At 42.8% G+C, this 22869-nt stretch overlaps 1 protein-coding gene across 1 annotated transcript in view; it reads left to right on the top strand.

The window, feature by feature from the left end:
* The first annotated feature begins 1059 nt into the window (after positions 1-1059).
* megf10 (multiple EGF-like-domains 10) overlaps positions 1060-22869 on the top strand; it is a 37980-nt gene continuing 16170 nt past the window's right edge. The window contains exons 1-7 of the mRNA XM_073829410.1: positions 1060-1157; positions 1295-1395; positions 3428-3520; positions 16431-16677; positions 16759-16879; positions 16997-17133; positions 22182-22394. Of these exons, the coding sequence (XP_073685511.1) occupies positions 1335-1395; positions 3428-3520; positions 16431-16677; positions 16759-16879; positions 16997-17133; positions 22182-22394 (872 nt within the window). The 5' untranslated portion in view covers positions 1060-1157; positions 1295-1334. The remainder of the gene's footprint in view (positions 1158-1294; positions 1396-3427; positions 3521-16430; positions 16678-16758; positions 16880-16996; positions 17134-22181; positions 22395-22869) is intronic.

The following is a 22869-nucleotide window of genomic DNA, read 5'->3' as shown; positions in this document are numbered from 1 at the left end:
TCTGGATGGCATCTGGGGACTATACGTCCAGAGTAATCCCTTATGAAAATTAGCCATGGTTTTACTACAAATAAAACAAAAAAACATGGTTTCTATAGTTAAACTATGGTAACCACAAATTTACCATGGTTTTGCTACACTAACCATAGTGTAAACATGGTATTTGTAGTAAAACTTTTATTATAATCAAACCATGATTCAAGCATTGGCTAATATTGTTCATCTGCTGTTGGGTTCCCATGGGTCATGGAATTTCTGGAATATTATGGAATTTTAAAAGGTTTACAGACATTGAAAATCAGGGAATTGTATGTTGTTGTTTTTTGGTCCAAGTCATGGAATATCAGGGATTTTTGTTTGTTGCTTTAAATTGTAGTTTCCATTTATCAAAGGTAATTTTTCTATACCGTATTTTATTACTTTTTTTATTGTGTTGTTTTCACACGTTTTGCCTATTTTTATGGTCAGGCTATTTTTCTGCACCATTTTAGTCCCTTCCTGCACATCAACTGGCAATCACTTCAATCAAATCCAGTCACCGAGCCGTACCTGATAACTAAGACAAACATGACTGGAAAATGCACATTTCAAGAGCTTTGGTTACAAAACGACCCCTTCATAGACTGAATGATGAACTTGATTACAAACAGAGAATGCTTCAGAGCGTTCAACCCCCTGAAATCATAAAAAAACATTAATTCATTTCTGTAGAAATAGTACAGAAAAATAATAAAGTGCATTTAATTAGTAAAAGCACAAAAAAAGAAAAAAAAAAGAAAAGAATTCTGTGAAGACGTAAATAAAACTTGCAAATGGATGGATCCATTCTTTATAGGTCATGGAAATTCAGCTTTTTAGTCAGTGAAAGTCAGGGAATTTGACATTTGGCTTAGATTTGAAACCCTGTTGATGACAAGATCACACACATGTAGATGATTCAGTCTCCAGACGTCCATTTGATCACACCATCACCATCACTTTGGCGTCTTTCAGCATTCAGTAGGAAACCGTGAAGGAATATATATATATATGTGTGTGTGTGTGTGTGTGTTCAGTTACTCAGTGACCGTGCAGGAGTCGTACGCTCACCCGTTTGACCAGATCTACTACACCAGCTGCACAGACATCCTCAACTGGTTCAAATGCACTCAGCACAGGTGCGCTTTACAACACTTTTCACAGTTTATTAAGGTGTTATGGATGCCTTTTTCATATTTTCTATTAAATTAAGGTATTACAGAATACCAAATGACCCGTAGGCAAAAGCATTATTGTTCTTTCGGCTGTGTTTTAGGGTGAGCTACAGAACGGCGTACCGCAGAGGAGAGAAGACCATGCACCGCCGCAAGTCTCAGTGCTGCCCAGGATTTTACGAAAGCAGAGACAGATGTGTTCGTGAGTGTTACCACTAGAACCTCAGATATAGATAGATAGATAGATAGATAGATAGATAGATAGATAGATAGATAGATAGATAGATAGATAGATAGATAGATAGATAGATAGATAGATAGATAGATAGATAGATAGATAGATAGACAGATAGAAATAGTGCAGCTCAAAGACACTTTCATTGGGCCTGAAAGACTCTTTTGTGTTTATAGTGACTGTAATCACATGCTGTCTCTCCACATCACTGAGTTACTGTTCAACTTTAACTTTCTGCTGGGATTCATGATATTTTCTCCGGACACACCCTCAGAAGTCCTCAACACTGAAGCTTATGTGATAACGCAATGTCCTTACCAGTTTATCCACATGTACAGTTGGGAAAATAATTATTTGATCCCGTGCTGATTTTGTACGTTTGCCCGCTGACAAAGAAATGTTCAGTCTATCGTTTTTTAAAAAGTTATAAATTGATTTGCATTTAATGAGTGAAATAAGTAATGACTTAGTACTTGGCTTCAAAACCCTTGTTGTCAATCACAGAGGTCAGACGTTTCTTGTAGTTGTCCAGCAGGTTTGCACACACCTCAGGAGTGATTTTGTCCCACTCCTCGTTGCAGATCCTCTCCAAGTCATTAAGGATTCAAGGCTGATGTTTGTCAACTCAAACCTTCAGCTCCCTCCACAGATTTTCTATGGGATTAAGGTCTGGAGACTGACTAGACCACTCCAGGACCTTCATGTGCTTCTTCTTGAGACACTGCTTTGTTGCCTTGGCTGTGTGTTTTGGTTCATACCCATCCACCACCCATTTTCAATGGTTCTCACCCCAGATTTGACTGTACTGTACATGTCCCCGTTCATCATCTTTGATGCAGTGCAGTTGTCTTGTACCCTTAGCAGAAAAACACCCCCAAAGCATAATGTTTCCACCTCCATGTTTGACGGTGGGGATGGTGTTCTTGAGGTCATAGGCAGCATTCCTCCTCCTCCAAACACGGCGAGTTGAGTTGATGCCAAAGAGCTGGATTTTGGTCTCATCTGACCACAACACTTTCACCCAGTTCTCCTCTGAATCATTCAGATGTTCATTGGCAAACTTCAGACGGCTGTACATGTGCTTTCTTGAGCAGGAGGACCTTGCGGGTGCTCCAGGATTTCAGTCCTTCATGGCGTAGTGTGTTACCAATTGTTTTCTTGGTGACTATGGTCCCAGCTGCCTTGAGATAATTGACGAGATCCTCTCGTGTAGTTCTGGGCTGATTCCTCACCGATCTCATGATCATTGAAAATTGAAACTCCACGAGGTGAGATCTCGCATGGAGCCCCAGGCCGAGGGAGATTGACAGTTATTTTGTGTTTCTTCCATTTGCGAAAATAATCCCACCAACTGTCGTCACCTTCTCACCAAGCTGCTTGGCGATGGTCTTGTAGCCCATTCCAGCCCTGTGTAGGTCTACAATCTAGTCCCGGACATCCTTGGACAGCTCTTTGGTCTTGGCCATGGTGGAGAGTTTGGAATCTGATTGATTGATTGCTTCTGTGGACAGGTGTCTTTTATACAGGTAACAAGCTGAGATTAGGAGCACTGCCCTGAAGAGAGTCAGCCCATTACCTGTATAAAAGACACCTGGAAGCCAGAAATATTGCTGATTGATAGGGAATCAAATACTTATTTCACTCATTAATACACAAATCAATTTACATTTTTGAAATGCGTTTTTCTAGATTTTATGTTGTTATTCTGTCTCTCAATTATGAAATAAACCTACCATTAAAATGATAGACTGATCATTTCTTTGTCAGCGGGAAAATGTACAAAATCACCAGGGGATCAGATAGTTATTTCCCCCACTGTAAAACATATATAGTGATCATGAGATAGCTGATGTGTAATGTAGAGTTATGAGGAGCAGGACTGGTTTCTCAGTGGACGGGGTTTCTGTCGGTGTGTGTGATGGGGTTTTATGTGTTTGTTTGCTGCTGTCCTCATTGGAGGCCTGTAATCTGAGCGGACTCTCTCTTGTTTTCACTGCAGCCCACTGTGCTGAGAAATGTGAGCACGGCCGCTGCGTGGCCCCCAACACCTGTCAGTGTGAGCCGGGCTGGGGAGGGGCCAACTGCTCCAGCGGTGAGTCCTGCAGCTGTGCACATCCGTCTCTCTCTCTCCTCTAGTCTCTCCTCCTGCATTTTAAACTGTTTTCAGGCATGAGTCTGTGGAAGAAATGTCATCTGAGCTTTCGCTGCTCTGTGTAGAAAATCATTGGAGTAGTTCCTCAACACACTGACTAAGAACTTATTGGCATGCACTTTTTCTGATTTGAATCAAGGAGCACATTTCAGCTCATTAATGAATATTAGTGTTTGGATATTAGTTTCAGTAGACGTGTGTTTGCAAAGTTGCGACTGGTTCACAAAAGAGTGCACAGTGAAACGTGAAATGTAAAGAACGAATAATTGTCCCCTTCTGACATAATCAGGCACGTCATTGAAAATAAACAGACATAAGTGTCATTTTTTCATATGAAAACCTGAACAAATAAGCTTCCCATCGATGTCTGGTTTGTTAGGATAGGACAATATTTGGCTGAGATACAACTATTTGAAAATTTGGAATCTGAAAAAAATCTAAATACTGAGAAAATTGCCTTTAAAGTTGTCCAAATGAAGTTCTTAGCGATGCATATTACTAGTCAAAAATTAAGTTTTGATATATTTACAGTGGGAAATTTACTAAATATCTTCATGGAACATGATCTTCTCTTAATATCTTAATGATTTTTGGCATAAAGAAATGTTGACCCATACAATGTATTGCTACAAATATACCTGCGCTACTTATTGTGCTCCAGGGTCACATTTACAGATATATTTGAGATCCCTTAACCTTATTCCAAACCTAAAAAATAACCACTTTTCAACACGATTGAGAAGGGTTAAACCATTACAGAAACTTGATTTGAAAAACATCAACTTTGATTGTCATTGATCATAAATAACATAGAATCAACCAATGAATTACATGAAATCAGTATTTACAGAATAATTCATGGCTAGTAAACATTTGTTTAAACGTTGTAAACATTTTAGGTGCTGTCCATACTTCATTAAAGGTGAAGTTCACTTCCAAAACAAAAATGTACAGATAATTTACTAGAAAATATAGAGTTTTTTTTTTTTTTTTTTTTTGAAAATAGCCAATTGTTTCGCTAGATAAGACCCTTCTTCTTCGGCTGGGATCGTTTAGAGTCCCTTTGAAGCTGCATTTAAACTGCATTTTGGAAGTTCAAACTTGGGGTACCATAGAAGTCCACTATATGGAGAACAATCCTCAAATGTTTTCCTCAAAAAACATAATTTCTTTATGACTGAAGAAAGAAAGACATGAACATCTAGGATGACAAGGGGGTGAGTACATTATCTGTTTGTTCTGGAAGTGAACTACTCCTTTAATGTATGTTTTAGTATCTATGTGAACATAATTAAATGTGTTTGATTTGGAACCACACTTTACATAAAATACAAGTACGACAAACACATTTGAATATATCAGTTGCTTTTTTTGTAAATGTGCACACTTTTGGACTAAAAACCTTGGTGTAGATCTTTAGCACAGACATTTGATTACAAATGTGACTGAATGAGTATGAATAATTTAAAATCCCAGATTAATGTGAGTGATGTGCACTCCGGACACAAAGTTATATATGACTGTCACTAAAACATTTTTTGCTTTCAAAACAGTGCTTAAAATGTGTGCTTGAGTCTTAAATCTTAAAACCAGAAGAAACAAACCTAGAGCTGTTTCTGTCCTCTCCGTGTTTATTCAGTCTGCTTTAGCTTCCTCTTGCTGGTGACTGTCCATTTTGTGGTAGCTCTTTAGCATCGCTGTAGGAGAGTATTTAGCTAAAATGTAAAAATGATAAGCTGTGTGAAAATGATTTTGTCCCAACTGCAAAGTTTGGAACAAAAAGGATTGAGTGTGAAATAAAATGTAAACATAATAAAAACATATAACAGCAACAGGGCTATGATTCGGAAGATGCATCGTAAATGAAGACCAGCAAATCAAACTCCTATTGCAATGAAATTCAACAATTCCAAACGTTATACATTAATACTAAACTTAGTTCAGTCTGTCAAATAATGCAAGTTCATTTCATGAGTAGTAAGTTCAGGGATGTTTTTCTGAAGGATGTCAGGAGTCTGTGAACACGCTGGGCTGCTCAGCATTAGTGAACCGCTGCTAGTCTTAGTCCTGGTTTTCTGGTAGTGGCTTATGGAGAAGGATTTGGCAGCATGGCTGCAGTCAGCTGTGATATGACTTTAATTCGTCTGAAGACTCATTGTATCTGGACTTTCCGGGCCACAAGACGCCAACAAAACACCCTGCGCTGAATTAAGGCTGAAGGAAAAAAGGCCTTTTCTTTATCCGCAAAGAGCAAGACAAAGAGAAGAGGCCGATTGGTTAGAAACACAGGAAATGACCTCAGGGCAGAGCTCATGTGATGTCAGATGTAGGCCGCAGCAGCACAATAACAACACGCTCACATAGATCTTACTGACTCAAATCTCCTCAAATCATGCTTTATAAGGCTGAGTTGGCCTTTAATACTGTGTTTATGACAGCCACTGTTTTAATGTTTATATTTCAAAACAAGAAAGAATAAACAGAAACAGAGTTGGGAAAGTTACTTTTAAAAGTAATGCATTACAATATTGAGTTACTCCCTAAAAAAGTAACTAATTACATTACTTAGTTACTTTTTATGGAAAGTAATGGGTTATGTTACTTTTGCGTTACTTTTTAAATCTGGGCAGGGCTTGCTTTTTGTTTTTAATATAATAAGTTCGATTTTTAGCAAATGTAAAAGCCCTTTCACACCAAAAAGTGACATAAATAAGCCTAAAGCTGAAGGAAAAGCAAATTCATGTCTGTACAGTAGAACTGTAGAAAAACCACCTAACCCTAACAAAGCCCAACACTCTTCAGCAATGAGAAAAACGAAGCACAAATGTTACTCTAACATTTGTAATCTAACAAAGTAAGTTTTGCGTGTTACTATGGTTGAATTGGATCAACAAAGGTCAGCAGCTGTCACGGATTGGTCAGGTTCTGCACCCACAATCACTCCCAGATCACCGTCACCTGAGTATTGATTAATGAACACCTGCACGTAATCATCACCAACACATAAAAGACACTCTCCACACACCACTCATTGTCCGGGCTCGTTCCAGAGAAAGCGGACTTCCAGTAACTCTTGGCGAGTATCACTATCGAGATTACTTACCCAATTGTACTTACCTTATCTCTGTCTCGTTCCAGTCTTCCAAGCGCCAGTCCTCTGTGTCTTCTCAGTATCCTGTCATTAGCGGTGTGTGGCCGTAAGCTGACTTCCGCGTCAGCGGAGGGTGGTGGATCCACTAACTCTCTGAACCCCTCTGGCTTTCGTTCTTGGAATCCTCCAGTCTCGCCACCTAAAACGGAAAGGACCTGTTACTCTCTTCACGTTACCATCCAGCTCAGTATTCATCACTTCAAGTCTTGCTCACCTTCACGAACTCACCATTCACCTCCGGCACTGCTGCTTGTATAAATAAATCACCATTTGTATAACACTTACCTTCTTGTCCCGTCTGCTTCATAACAGAAGCCCGGACCATAACAGTAAGCAGCATGAGTGCTCAGGATCCATTCCAGGAACTGGTGGATAATCTGCGGAAGGTTTTGTTGTCATCCCCATCTGTCACCCCTTCCGCACCACCGGCACCCGTACCTCCATGCACTTCTTCGGAACCACCATCCAGTCCCATGGCCCGACCAGCGCCCTACGCTGGCGGGGCGGAGGAGTGCAATGGATTTCTACTGCAATGTTCTCTTGTCTTTACTATGCAACCAGCGCTCTATCCTACAGACCAGTCTAAAATAGCGTTTATCACCTCTCTTCTCACAGGACCAGCTTTGAAGTGGGCCGAATCGATGTGGCAGCAAAGCGGGCCGACCACTCGTTCCATCCAGGCATTCATCAATCACTTCAAAGAGGTGTTCAACCGTACAGACGGGGAAGTATCAGCGGGTGAGCAGCTCTATCACTTATCACAAGGATCGATGTCCACTCATGAGTATGCTTTACGGTTTCGAACCCTAGCCGCTGCCAGTGGATGGAACGAGCGGTCGTTGCTGACCACCTATCGTCTCGGGCTCGAACCCCGTCTTCGCCTCCAACTAGCTGCGTTGGATGACGCTATGGGTCTGGAGCGTTTCATACAGCAATCCATCAGATGTTCTGACCGCATGCAATCATATCATACTCTCTCCGATGTCTCTCCTAATGCACTCCTCCGCCCAGTGGAGACCGCCAGCCCTCCAGAACCAGAGCCGATGATACTTGAATCTGGTAGACTATCATCCGCTGAGCGACAGAGAAGGCTGACCCGGGGTCTGTGTCTCTATTGTGGAGCCAGTGGGCATGTTCGGATGAAATGCCCCCTTCGTCCTGTTCCTACCGCGGTGAGTGTCATCCAATCCGAAGTTGAAAAGATGTATCCTCTGTCTACATGTGTTCAGTTAACCACCTCCACATCTTCTGTCATAGCCCACGCTCTCATCGACTCCGGGTCAGCGGGGAACTTCATCTCGGGGAGCCTCTGTCGCCAGTTACAGCTCCGAACCGAAGCTTCGTCGAGCGTCTACCAGATTCAGCCCATAACACGTTCCATCACAGCACGACCCCGTATCCATCGTAAATGCCAACCCATCCACCTTCAGATAGGAGCTCTTCACCAAGAACTCATCCAACTTCTGGTTCTGGAGGGGGCCACCATGGACATCATCTTGGGGCGCCCGTGGCTGGTGAAGCACAATCCCATCATCTCTTGGGGCAATGGAGAGGTAATCCGGTGGGGTCATGACTGTTTTCCAGAGTGCTTTCCAGAAGCTCCACGCCCTATACCAAGACCCATTCCTGTCTGCGCCACATCCATCGAGAGCCCTTTGGAGCAACGATCCACCGAGGTTCCGGATACCTACTCCTCTTTCCAGGACGTCTTCTGCCCCAAGAGAGCTTCCCAGCTACCTCCCCATCGGCCATGGGACTGCGCCATAGACCTGATTCCTGATGCTCCTTTGCCCAGAGGAAGGATCTACCCGTTGTCACTTCCGGAGACTAAGGCCATGGAGGAGTATATTCACGAGGCTCTCCAGCAAGGATACATTCGTCCCTCCACTTCTCCCGCTGCATCCAGCTTCTTTTTCGTGGCGAAAAAGGATGGAGGGCTGCGGCCGTGTATTGACTACCGCATCCTGAATCAAGCCACAGTCAAGTTCAAATATCCCCTTCCTCTCGTCCCAGCGGCCCTCGAACAACTCCGGTCAGCCACCATCTTCACGAAATTGGACCTCCGCAGCGCTTACAATCTGGTGAGAATACGGAAGGGGGATGAGTGGAAGACGGCCTTCGTGACCCCTACAGGCCACTATGAGTATTGCGTCATGCCCTATGGCCTGGTCAACGCCCCTTCCGTATTCCAAAACTTCATGCATGAAGTCCTCCGGGAGTTTCTCCATCGGTCAGTAATTGTCTACATTGACGATATCCTCATCTACTCCCGGAGTGAGACTGAACACATCCACCACGTTGCGGAGGTCCTCCAGAAACTCAGGGAACACCAACTCTTCTTGAAAGCAGAAAAATGTTCATTCCACCTTCCATCCGTTCAATTCCTGGGATACATCATCGACCGTGAGGGTATTCGTATGGACGAGAGGAAGGTGTCATCTGTCATGTCCTGGCCTAAACCCTCTTCTGTCAAAGAACTCCAGAGATTCCTCGGTTTTGCTAATTTCTACCGCCGTTTCATTCAAGGTTATAGTATCATCACAACTCCATTAACCAACCTACTCAAAGGAAAACCAACTAAACTTACCTGGAACCCCGAAGCCGCCGCAGCCTTCCAATCCCTCAAGGACGCCTTCACCCAGACTCCTATTCTGCGCCATCCAGATCCAGACCTTCCTTTCGTGGTGGAGGTGGATGCATCTACCTCGGGAGTCGGAGCGGTTCTCTCCCAACATCACGGAACTCCACGTTTACTCCATCCATGTGCCTACTTCTCCCGGAAGTTCAGCCCGGCGGAGAAGAACTATGACATCGGCAACCGGGAACTTCTCGCCATCAAGCTCGCCCTGGAGGAGTGGCGACACTGGTTGGAGGGAGCCAATCATCCTTTCCTGGTACTCACAGATCATAAAAACCTCCAATACCTCCGTGATGCAAAAAGGCTGTGCCCACGTCAGGCCAGGTGGGCACTGTTCTTTTCAAGGTTCCACTTCTCCATCTCCTATCGTCCCGGTCCAAAAAATATAAGAGCAGATGCCCTGTCTAGAATCCACGACTCCACTGATTCCACTGAACCTCCCAGCAATATCCTCCCACAAGACATCTTCATCAACCCCATCGAATGGTCTGCTCCCCCTAGTGTCGCTACTCCTGCTCCTCGCCCTCCGCCGGGCTGCCCTCCTGATCGACGTTACATTCCTAGGACACAACGGGTAGATCTCATTCGCTCCATCCACACTTCCCTGGGCACTGGACATCCCGGGACCAACAACACCCTCTCGCTGCTATCCGAGCGCTTCTGGTGGCCTGGGATGGCAAGGGATGTGCAGCGGTTCATCCAGGGGTGCAAGGAGTGTGCCATGTCCAAAAGTCCCAGGCATTTGCCCGCAGGTAAACTCCATCCCTTGCCAATCCCGAACCGCCCCTGGTCACACCTGGGAGTGGATTTTATGACGGACTTACCAGCATCGGATGAAAACACCTGCATCTTTGTCATAGTGGATCGATTCTCCAAGTTCTGCAAGTTACTGCCCCTGAAAGGACTACCCACTGCCTTTGAAGCAGCCCAACTCCTGTTCAATCACGTCTTCCGTCAGTATGGAATACCTGAGGATATTGTATCGGACCGCGGTCCTCAGTTTATCTCCCGTCTATGGAAATCCTTCTTCCGTCTCCTAGGTGTGACCGTCAGCCTCTCCTCTGGCTATCATCCGCAGTCCAATGGCCAGACGGAGAGGAAAATCCAGGAAGTGGGGCGGTTCCTCCGGACCTTCTGCCACAACCACCAGAACTCCTGGAACCAGTTCCTGGGCTGGGCAGAGTATGCCCAAAATTCACTGCGGCAACCGTCCACCGGCCTCACACCATTCCAGTGCGTTCTCGGATTCCAACCACCGCTATTTCCCTGGAATGGTGAACCATCTGAGGTCCCCGCAGTGGATCTCTGGTTCCGGGAGAGCGAGAGGGTCTGGGACGAAGCACATCACCACCTACAGAGGGCAGTACGCAGACAGAAAGCCTTCGCGGATCGGAGGAGGGCCCCAGCCCCAGAATTCAGGCCAGGCGATCAAGTGTGGCTTTCCACTCGAGATATCCGTCTGCGACTGCCCTCCAAGAAATTAAGTCCCAGGTTTGTTGGTCCCTTCAACATCCTGGAACAGGTCAACCCCGTCACCTACAGGCTTCAACTCCCACCTGAATATCGCATTCACCCCACCTTCCATGTCTCACTACTGAAACCATTTCATCCACCTCTCACTCTCTCCACAGAACCTGACCACGAAGAAGAACCTCCTCCCCCCCTCATGCTGGAAGATGGAGCCGTCTACTCCGTCCGGGAGATTCTCCGGTCTCGTCGTCGTGGTGGTCTACTCGAGTACCTGGTTGACTGGGAGGGTTATGGACCAGAGGAGAGGTCATGGGTCCCAAGAGATGATATTCTAGATCCCACGCTCACTGAGGAGTTCCACGCTAGTCATCCTGAGTTTCCTGCACCCCGAGGACGAGGTAGACCACCACGGCGCAAGAGACTTCGGCCCTCAGGAGCGGGCCCTGGGGAGGGGGGTAGTGTCACGGATTGGTCAGGTTCTGCACCCACAATCACTCCCAGATCACCGTCACCTGAGTATTGATTAATGAACACCTGCACGTAATCATCACCAACACATAAAAGACACTCTCCACACACCACTCATTGTCCGGGCTCGTTCCAGAGAAAGCGGACTTCCAGTAACTCTTGGCGAGTATCACTATCGAGATTACTTACCCAATTGTACTTACCTTATCTCTGTCTCGTTCCAGTCTTCCAAGCGCCAGTCCTCTGTGTCTTCTCAGTATCCTGTCATTAGCGGTGTGTGGCCGTAAGCTGACTTCCGCGTCAGCGGAGGGTGGTGGATCCACTAACTCTCTGAACCCCTCTGGCTTTCGTTCTTGGAATCCTCCAGTCTCGCCACCTAAAACGGAAAGGACCTGTTACTCTCTTCACGTTACCATCCAGCTCAGTATTCATCACTTCAAGTCTTGCTCACCTTCACGAACTCACCATTCACCTCCGGCACTGCTGCTTGTATAAATAAATCACCATTTGTATAACACTTACCTTCTTGTCCCGTCTGCTTCATAACAGCAGCAAAGACATTGGTTATTATGGGATTATAATGGGATTAAATACATAAACACTGCAAAAAATGCTTTTCTTACTTAGATTTTTTGTCTTGTTTCCATTCAAAATATCTAAAAAAATCCTAAAAAAGAAGGATTTTCTAGACGAGTAAAAATTATTGTTTTGTTTTAAAAAAAAGGTAGAAAAAATTAGTTTTTACTTTGAGCAAGAAAAATAATCTGCCAAAAAATCTTATTTCAAACACCATTGGAAGATTATTTTGCTTGTTTCAAGCAAAAACACACTTCATTTTGACTTGTTTTTTTTTTTTTTCTGAAAACAAGACGTGATTTTTTACTCGTCTAGAAAATCCTTCTTGATTTAAAAATTATTAGATTGTTTGGCTGGAAACAAGACAAAAAATCTAAGAAAAGCATTTTTTGCAGTGAACAAAAAGTGGCATTACCTTTTTGAAAAAGTAGCTCAGATATTTTCTTGTAAATAAAAAGTAATGTGTTACTTTACTAGTTATTTGAAAAAAGTAATCTGATTACATAACTTGTGTTACTTGTAATGCATTACCCCCAACACTGAATATAATGATATTGTTTCAAAGTTATTATTTATTATAAAACAACTGTATAGTAATCAGTTGTTAAGTTTTACCTTATTGCTGTAATGTGTTAGCCGACAGGGTTTCCTGCATAGTTTACCAGAGACTTATTGTCAGAGAGAAAAATTATACATGCCAGATGTGAAAAATGAATCAGAACAGAATTGAATCACCCTACACCTAAACCCTCACAGGAAACTACTGCCAATTTCTGAATTTCAAAAAACACAGTTTAGTATGTTTTTTAAGACTTTAGGTTTACAGGACACAGGAAGTTTAAACCTCATAAATCATGTTTACATTATAGCACCCATGTCATTTTCCATAAATACCAGAGCTTCATGCTTTCATATGTAGGCTGTAAGTCAGAGTCAGACACTGGGAGGCTGTGATGTTTTAAAGCAGAGCTCGTCTGCACACGTTAAACACCTGCTGAGTGAAGCTTTGATTTCAAACTGTTTGCGATTTGGTTCAGAGTTAATGTTTTTCCATTGGAACAAATGAAAGGCATGTTTCTAGTGGATCTGACTCCTCATAATGGATGAGAAGCACAGAGGATGTTGAATGGAGCGAATGTGGACGACCTGCATGTGTGCTCAGTGAACCGGGTCACGATTCTCTAAAGCACTCTGGCTAGTTTTAGCTCTTATGAGCCTGAAGAAGCATTCTGGAGGTTTCGGTGAGGTCGTGTGGAAGACATCAAGAAGCACAGTCTGACACATGGAAGATGAAACACTGATAAAATCACCATTGATTAGTGTTTGTCAGAATGGCAGTCTTATTTGAGCTCAGGCTTGATGGTGAATGAGGGTGATGTGGGACACCAACGCTCTGACCACGGGAAATCAAAATGTCTCGGATTACTCTCAGAATACTCTGTGCATGACACTGGGTTTCCACGCTCTTAAAGAGCCTAAAGTAATGGGATTTTCCAGCCCTGTTGGTAAATTCGATCGTAAAAGTCAAAGTATAGTGAGTCGATCCAGTCCTGCACTTCCTGAACCCTGATAAACACCATCATACACCTGACACAGTGTGAGTCTAGTGAAGTCATGTTTCTATAGCGCTTTACATAATACAGTTTAATCATGAAATATCAGAATGAATGATGGGAGCTCACTTATGGAGCAGCTCTAAAGACAGTGTTATTATTCAGATCAAGTCAGGGCTGTACAATACATCAGAGTTTAATCCTTATCACAATTTCGGTTTCTCTCGATTTATTAATCACAATCTTCTGCAACATTTGCCTGCTGCTTTTTTATGCTGTTTATTTTTTATTTATGCTGTTTACATTTCAGTTTAATTTGGTGTTTGGGTCATTCTATGCAAATGTCCATTTTTCTGTCCCTATCTTTTACAAAAAATATTACACATGAAAACACTTTAGGGTTACAATTTCTTTATGTTTCAAAATAAAACAATATGTCATTAATTATTATTAATTATATAGAATTCCAAGCACCACAAAACCGTTCATCCCCACAGCCATTTACAGAGGGAAAGTGCTTTATTTTGAGGTCAAAAATGCTGAAAAAATAATATACCATAAAATAATGATAATAGAGGTCCTCTGGATTTGTCTCTGGTGTTACTGTTTAACAAAAATTAGTTTGTTTTTAAATATAAATTACATCATTTGAATTCCTTCTTTCTATTTTCTGAAGATCTATGAAGAAAACCCATGATAGGTCTACTCTCTCTTCAGTTATCAGAAATGTTCTCATTTATCTCATGACTTCATATGAAGCTTTTAGTGGAAGTCGCTGGTGTGACCTACTTTATTGTTAGGGGATTATAAAAAACTAGAATACAAATGGATTAAACTACTTAATTTGGTGAGTATACCACGATTGACAACATGTGGTTTGATACCTTGCAGCAGCCATTGAGTAAAATGCATTTTTTATGAAAAAATACCTTCCGTATGGGTTACACCAGTGAAGATCAGTATATCAGGTCTTATGTATGTCACTGGTGATTCATTGTGTCAATGAGGTGTTTATGTCACATTACATAAATAAAACAGTCTTGTTTCTTGCATTTTCATTATTTTTCTGTAACTCACTACATGTGCTGAATTCTTCTAGAAAACCTTTCAGATTGCCAAAGAAGTAAGGTAACACCTGTGACAAAAACATGCTACATGTGGTCTTTAAATAAAGGCATGAAAAAAGATTTTTAAAAAATCATTAAAGGAGTAGTTCACTTTCAGAACAAAAAATTACAGATAATGTACCCCCTTGTCATCCAAGATATTCATGTCTTTCTTTCTTCAGTCGTAAAGGGCTTCAAAGTAGGGCTGGGCCGATAAACGATATAATATCGAATCGCGATAAAATTTATGTTAATAACGATGATAAGCTATAGACATTTTTTGCTCGATATGGATTAATCTAAGAGCCAATCATACAGCAGAAATATGCGACAGCGGCCAATCAGCGTGCAGCGTGCGTGTGCACGTCAAAGTACAAAGTTCATTTTCTACAGGACTTTGCAAAGCAAAATTACACCAGGACGACAAAAAAAAGAGAGTGGAAGCAGCGACGAAAGAGAAACTAACCTCGAGTTATTATCCAAAGATGTTGAAGTTGTCGACAAAAAAGGTAGCACGAATTCCGTAAGTGGTTTGACTTTCTGAAAAGTGACTCTCAGCTCAGCTGAGAGTTTGGCGCAATTGTTAAAACTGAAACCGAAAGCAAAAAACGCACGCGCATTCAAAAGCAATTTAAATCCCCCTTGTTTAGAGAGTGACTCCACAATGCGCCCAAATTAGGCTACATGACATATCTAGGCTGATATCAGTATGTAGACTATAATAGGTTGTATATGTCTATAGCTCTGTATCATGCTTGAAATATTCCGTCTCTATTTGCACTTTGAATAATGAGAGAGTAGCCTACTTTGATTATGGCTGAATTGTCTGCACTTAATACGATTAAGAAAGAGCTGTGTCGTAATTTTTTGATATTTATACCGTAGATTGTTTCAAAATGCAGTGGTTGCCTCTAATTTAAATAGCTCAACCTATAATAGAGAAAATAAACAATTGTGTTTATAATAATAAATAATAAATAAATAAATAAATGTGTTACAAATAATGTTTTTACAATAATTTTATGTTCACATTTTGTACATTTACTCTCATTTACCATACTCTGTCACAACTTTAACAACTTTTTTCATTTATTTTAGTAAGTTATTTTAATTTTTAAGGCCAAATCTGTAATCTGCTTTTTGTTAATAAACTATACTTAAAAATGTAATTTAATGAATCCTTTAATTTTTGTGGCTTTAGTCATTATTGGGATACTATTTTAAAGCTGGCAACATCAACAGCTTATATCGAAATATATATCGTCATCGTTCAATATGGGAAAAAATTATCGAGATTAGCTTTTTGCCATATCGCCCAGCCCTACTTCAAAGGGCTCTAAATGATCACAGCCGAGGAAATCTTATCTAGCAAAACAAAGGGTTATTTTCTAAAAAAAAAAATACAATTTATATACTTTTTAACCTCAGATGTCTTGTCTAGCTCAGCAAGATTAAGATTAAAAAGTATATGAGTTGTAAATGTTTTTAGAAAATAACTGATCGTTTCGCTAGATAAGACCCTTCTTCCTCGGCTGGGATCGTTTAGAGTTCTTTAAAGCTGCATTTAAACTGCATTTTGGAAGTTCAAACTCGTGGGCACCATAGAAGTCCACTATATGGAGAACAATCCTGAAATGTTTTCCTCAAAAAACATAATTTCTTTGTGACTGAAGAAAGAAAGACATGCACATCTTGGATGACAAGGGGGTGAATACATGATCTGTACATTTTTGTTCTAAAAGTGAGCTAGTCCTCTAAGCTGTCATTTATGTGTATTCACTAATGAGTTGCATGTTAGACAGACCACAAAAACTGAACCCAGGTTCAACACTGCAGGATTATCTGTGTGTTGTGCGTAAGTGAAAAGCAGGTTTGTGTGTGTGTGCAGCGTGTGACCGTGATCACTGGGGTCCGCACTGCAGCAGCCGCTGTCAGTGTAAGAACGAGGCGCTGTGTAACCCCATCACCGGAGCCTGCATCTGTGCTCCCGGATACCGCGGCTGGCGCTGCGAGGACCTCTGCGATCGCTCCACCTACGGCAACAACTGCCAACAGAAATGCCTGTGCCAGAACAACGCCACGTGCCACCACATCACCGGAGAGTGCGTCTGCAGCCCAGGATACACGGGAGCCTTGTGAGTTTACCTGCACGCCGCATTTGCTCAGGAGCGGCGGTATGTGAGAGTCTGAAGCCTGTTTTTGGTGTCTGTGTGCAGCTGCGAGGACCTGTGCCCTCCAGGGAAACATGGGCGGCAGTGTGAGGAGCGCTGTCCCTGTCAGAACGGCGGCGTGTGTCATCACGTGACTGGAGAGTGCTCCTGCCCGGCCGGCTGGATGGTACGCCTGTGTAAACTCTAGAAGTGATAAATATTTCTGAAAATGTCTTGTCTCATTTTTGCACTTTATCTGTCTGTGCATCAGAGTGTGTTGTGACAGTGTTGGTGTTGTTTTCAGGGAATGGTGTGTGGACAGCCGTGTCCGGCGGGACGCTTCGGGAAGAACTGCTCACAGGAGTGTCAGTGTCATAATGGAGGAAGCTGTTCGCCGTCCACCGGCCAGTGCACCTGTAGCGCAGGATACACAGGAGAGAGGTCAGCACACACTTCAACACCTTACACAATGGGAATGTGTGATCGCAAGCACCTTAGTCAGTGTAGATGCCATACTGATGATCACTTTCAAAACTGAAGGTTTTACTGCACAATTGGCATGTTTCTAAACAACAGAACAATCCATTGAACACACTGTACGTCTGTCCTTCCAAGTCTAGTTTAAATCCTGTCAAAAATGAAATATGGTGCTACCCTGACTTAGATCTGTGTGAGTTGTGCACAATATTTAAGCATTCCTAAGTCACATGAGAGCTTTGTGTGAGGAACAGACCAAAGCATGCAGGGACATTGAAGAACAGCTCCTGGTTTAGAACTGGCACTGCTAAGACCACCTGTCTAGACTAGTTATCACAGAGGTGAGACTGCAGGACCTGATGGCGTCAGTCCCAGAGTCAATCTCAGCGCTCTGGAAAACATCATGTCATGAAGAGCATGTATCTGAGACTCATGGTTTGGATGGTGTTTCTACACTTCAAACACACCACAAACTCATGCAGATGTTCTTGGAAGTTCTTGGTTGTATTGGCGGAGTCAAGAGGAACAGCCAGTCTTGTTCTCTGGGATTAAAGCTGAAGACCAGGCTGATCAGCAGAGCTGCTGCAGTCATTGGGATTGGCCTGGACCGTGTAGGCTTCGTGAAGAGAGGAGTGACATCCAAACTGACTGTCATGGTCAACACATCCAAACTTATGGAAATGTTTTCATACAAAGCCATCGTAAGACTTCAGAAGTCTGATGAGACTACAAGCACAACGTTTTTGACTCATGCACTGAGGGTCATGCTCTGTCATGTTTAGTTCGATTAAAACAAACTCTGGTGTGATTCCTCTGTTAGTGCGGTTCATTTGAGTAAGTGTGAACGCTGCCGTTCAAACCCTGGTGCGCACCAAACAAGTGTACCGAGACCGCTAAACAGATGGGTTTCGGTCCGCTTCCAAACTAACTCTGGTGCAGTTCGAATGAAATATGAATGTGACACAGACCAAATACTAAATATAACCATAATATAATACTAAATACTAAACTAACCAAAAACAGGAAGTATTGACAAGATGCGACCTTATGCGACATGATTTCATGAAGGGAACAAACAGTGTATCCAAAACAAAATGAGCAGCGGCCAAACGTGGAGCAACAACAAGGTAAAGTGCCTTTTATGAGCTCTTTGTGAGTTTGCAGGACTTAAAAATAAGATTATATACACGCAACAGTGAGCGCACTTAGTCTAGCAGACGGCATTAGGTGTAGTCGACTAAAAGTGACTGATGTCATACACCCCCAGCGCCGCTTTAATTCAAATGCACATTTTCCTTTTGTTTGGCATGTTCGGTGAGTTCTGTCATGAAATATATGACATTGTGAACGTATCACTACGTATTTAGGTACAATATCTTTAGGTGAAAAAAACAGCATATTCTGGTTAGGTAGTTTTGATGCTGGTCCTTAGCTGGTCATGTGCTGGTCAAGGACCAGCATAAACCAGCAAAAAGACCAGCTTAAACCAGCAAAAAGACCAGCTTAAACCGGCAAAAAGACCAGCTTATACCGGCAAAAAGACCAGCTTAAACCGGCAAAAAGACCAGCTTAAACCGGCAAAAAGACCAGCTTAAACCGGCAAAAAGACCAGCTTAAACCGGCAAAAAGACCAGCTTAAACCGGCAAAAAGACCAGCTTAAACCGGCAAAAAGACCAGCTTAAACCGGCAAAAAGACCAGCTTAAACTGGCAAAAAGACCAGCTTAAACCAGCAAAAAGACCAGCTTAAACCAGCAAAAAGACCAGCTTAAACCGGCAAAAAGACCAGCTTAAACCGGCAAAAAGACCAGCTTAAACCAGCAAAAAGACCAGCTTAAACCAGCAAAAAGACCAGCTTAAACCGGCAAAAAGACCAGCTTAAACCAGCAAAAAGACCAGCTTAAACCAGCAAAAAGACCAGCTTAAACCGGCAAAAAGACCAGCTTAAACCAGCAAAAAGACCAGCTTAAACCAGCAAAAAGACCAGCTTAAACCGGCAAAAAGACCAGCTTAAACCGGCAAAAAGACCAGCTTAAACCGGCAAAAAGACCAGCTTAAACCAGCAAAAAGACCAGCTTAAACCGGCAAAAAGACCAGCTTAAACCAGCAAAAAGACCAGCTTAAACCGGCATCAAAACCTACCTAACCAGCATATTCTGTTTTTTTCAACAGGGTCAGCCGTCAAAAATGCCAAAACGCTAAGCAGACCAGGACCAAATGTATCAGTTTCCTTTTTGGTCCAGACCAAATGAACCAAATGAACCGAACTAAAAGTGTGAACACAGCCTGAGATGCTGGTTAGTCTGAGATGAACTATGTAGACCAGGGATTATTAAAATGTTCCTGGAGTTTCTCCAACACTGCACATTTCCTTTATCGCTGGGGAGGCTTCATTAACAGTTTAAAAACCTTTGGTATGGACCAACTGTGGGGCAAGAGAGCAGAGTAGAGAAATGTATCCCACTGATGAATGTGAGATTATACTGTATTGTTTCAGACTAGGAGTATATGAATGCTTAAAATGATTTAAATTACTTCATGAGTTTGCACTTACATATAATCAAATAAAGCAAATAAATATTTTGTGGGACAGAGGTGCACTGGCTGTATATATACCTCCTATCATGACAATCAAGCTGATGATCTGAATGTGATCCTCCCGAAGTTTTATTAAAATGTGATAATGAAATGAAGGTAAATGAAAACAAGTAGCAGACTAGATCAGTTATAGTAAGCACAATAAATCATGCAAGAAAATGGAATGAAATTGGGCGAGTTTGGGGCACAAGCAGTTTAGGACTACAGAAGAGAGTGTTGATTTTGCTGTTGTCACTGCATTCAGAGTCAGAGCAGCATTTACTCATGCATGTATAGATGTAGAATGCAGCCATTTGCCCTGGTGTTTCATCCAGCAGCAGCAGAAGCAGCAGAATGCGCAGCTGTAATTACAGTATGAGCGATTGAGCAGCATGTATTTAAACTGCAGAAATAGAAACGCAAGTGCATTTTTATGACTTAATAAGAGCTTTGGCTTCACCAGACGTCACTGTTACCTCCGGTTTACCCTGATTTCACCACACCCTACCGGCTGGAGAATAATCGCTTAACAGCCACAGGGAGGAGCCCACCAGTCTGTGTGTGTGTTTAACTAAGTGGTTTAGAGCTCTGTATGCAGAAGGTTATTTGTGGGATGCTGAACAGAAAAGTATAGTCTGTGAATCAGGGTCTCTCTCATGCGCTGCTGCTGGTTCGGGCTGTTGAGCCCATCTGCTCCGCTAATGGTTGCGATCAGTGTGTCCTCATGACGTGTTGAGTTCCCTCTATCCCTCTTTCAGCTCCACAGGGACTGATAGAAGCTTCATTATGAGCTCAGACCATACCATTACTGTACATTCTTTAAATAGTTTTAATGTTGCTTATGTGAAGAATGACTTTTCATTTTGAAGTGAAACACATTTCTACAAGATCAATTTAAAAGTTCTCCACTCATTTTCGATGACAAAAAGTCTTTTCAAATTTTCCCACATCACACAGTCATTCAGTTTCTGCATCTGGGAGCATTCAGAGACTAAAGTGCAGGCTTGTGATAAATGTTTGGAAACATTCATAATCACTGACATTAGTGGGGTTTTCTATGATATTTGCTAGCTAAGGCCACGCGCCTCGTAAGAGACAGTAACAGCATCTGTCATGCAGTGCAAAATGTGCTGCTTGATGACTGCATCACTTCTATTTCAACTGTTAAAGCATATTAAGAGCTGAGAGAATCTACACCTCTGTTCTACACATGGTGAACGTGGATCCTCAAAACAGACTGAACATAGCAGATGGAGGCTTACTCTAGCATCTCATGAAGCAGAAAGAAACTTAAACCAGAGACATTCAACATCCAAGGGCTTAAAAAGAATTTCTGTCAGGACTCCTAGGACCAAGGCTAGGTCCCATGAAGAAACTCGTGAACAGCAGACAGGCCTCAGTCTTCTGGCACCTCGCAAGAACTGAGACACTAAAGGATGCCTCCACACAGATACTCCGTCCAAAGGTTTTTGGATAGCAGAGATAGTGGCCGCATAGACCTTTAAAGTAGCTGGAGCCAGCCCTGCTGAGAAACGTTCCTGAAGAAGCTCCAGTCTTGACCAACTGAACAATTAACTGGGATTAGCTCATGCTGTTTACATTATGATATGAACAGCTGCCATTTAGGGCATGCAACTTCCTAATAGAAGGAGCTCTAGAGCTGAGGAGTGTCTTATTGTCCTCAGCCTAAAAACAGAATCTATGAGTTGGTTTCCTTCAGAAGCCAGACCCAAATCTTCCAGATCTCCAGCTGGGACTGAAATATCATCCCCTGCACTTGAGAAAAATCAGGATCTTCCAGGGGATGCCATTTAGGAGAGACATTAGGTCCACAAACAAAACTCGGGCCGGACAGAATGGAGCCACTAGTGGAATCTGGGCCTCAGTCCCTGTCAACAGGATGTCTGAGAACATGTTTATCAGACGCAGAATGTGAACTACTCTTAGAGAAAGAAACTGTCCTACTGCCCAGAGCAGGATCTGCTGCACCGGCCTGAAGAAGGGGCATGACAGTGCATTTCATTTCCAAACTTAGTATGACAAGATTAAAATAATGACACGTGTGTGTGTGTGTGTGTGTGTGTGTGTGTGTGTGTGTGTGTGTGTACCTGGTATTCATCACGTTATGAGGACCAAATGTCCCCACAAGGATAGGAATACCAGTGGATTTTGACCTTGTGGGGACATTTCTCAGGTCCCCATGAGGAAACAGGCTTATAAATCATGCACAATGAGTTTTTTTGAGGAAGTAAAAGTGTGCACAATCTCCTGTGAGGGCTAGGTTTAGGTATAGGGTAGGTGTAGGGCGATAGAAAGTATGGTTTGTACAGTATAAAAACCATTACGCCTATGGAATGTCCCCATAAAACATGTAAACCCAACATGTGTGTGTGTGTGTGTGTGTGTCTGTGTGTGTGTGTGTGTGTGTGATGGCAGGTGTCAGGAGCAGTGTCCGGTGGGCAGGTACGGTGTGGGCTGCAGACGGGCGTGCAGCTGTGTGAACGGGGCCCAGTGCTATCACGTGAGCGGAGAGTGTCTGTGTGAGCAGGGGTACGCGGGCGAGAGATGTGAGGAGCGCATCTGTCCGGAAGGGCTGTACGGCCTCAAGTGTGACGGGAAGTGTCCGTGTCACGCCAATAACACACGCAGGTAAGACACACACTGCAAATGTGTTCTCAATGCAGTGATGACATACACAGGTTTAGCTTCACTGACAGGAATCATGGAGTTTGTTTTCTGTTCTGTGGCTTTGTCTGTGCAAACCTGCGATAGCTGCTTCAGAAATAAACTTCATTAAATAGCTGCTGAGTTTATTAGGATCAGGCAGGAGATCTGAGGTCTGTTACCTAGATCAGCAAACTTTATATTAACCAACCCGGTTGAGATTGGGTTCAGTGGGTTCACACTGCTTACTAAACATTCTTTTTCAACTCAGGGTTTGATCAAGAGTCCACTGAGGTTGGTCTGTGTGTGTTGTTGTTATTTTTTGAAGTGGCTGTGTGTTTAGAGACACACACACAGACACACACACACACACACACACACACACACACACACACACACACACACACACACACACACACACACACAGTGTCTCATTGTGTAGATCAGACAGACGTGCACA

This window comes from Garra rufa, chromosome 23, assembly GCF_049309525.1.
Source record: "Garra rufa chromosome 23, GarRuf1.0, whole genome shotgun sequence".
Taxonomy (NCBI): Eukaryota; Metazoa; Chordata; class Actinopteri; order Cypriniformes; family Cyprinidae; genus Garra; species Garra rufa.
This window is presented reverse-complemented; position numbering and strand designations above follow the sequence as displayed.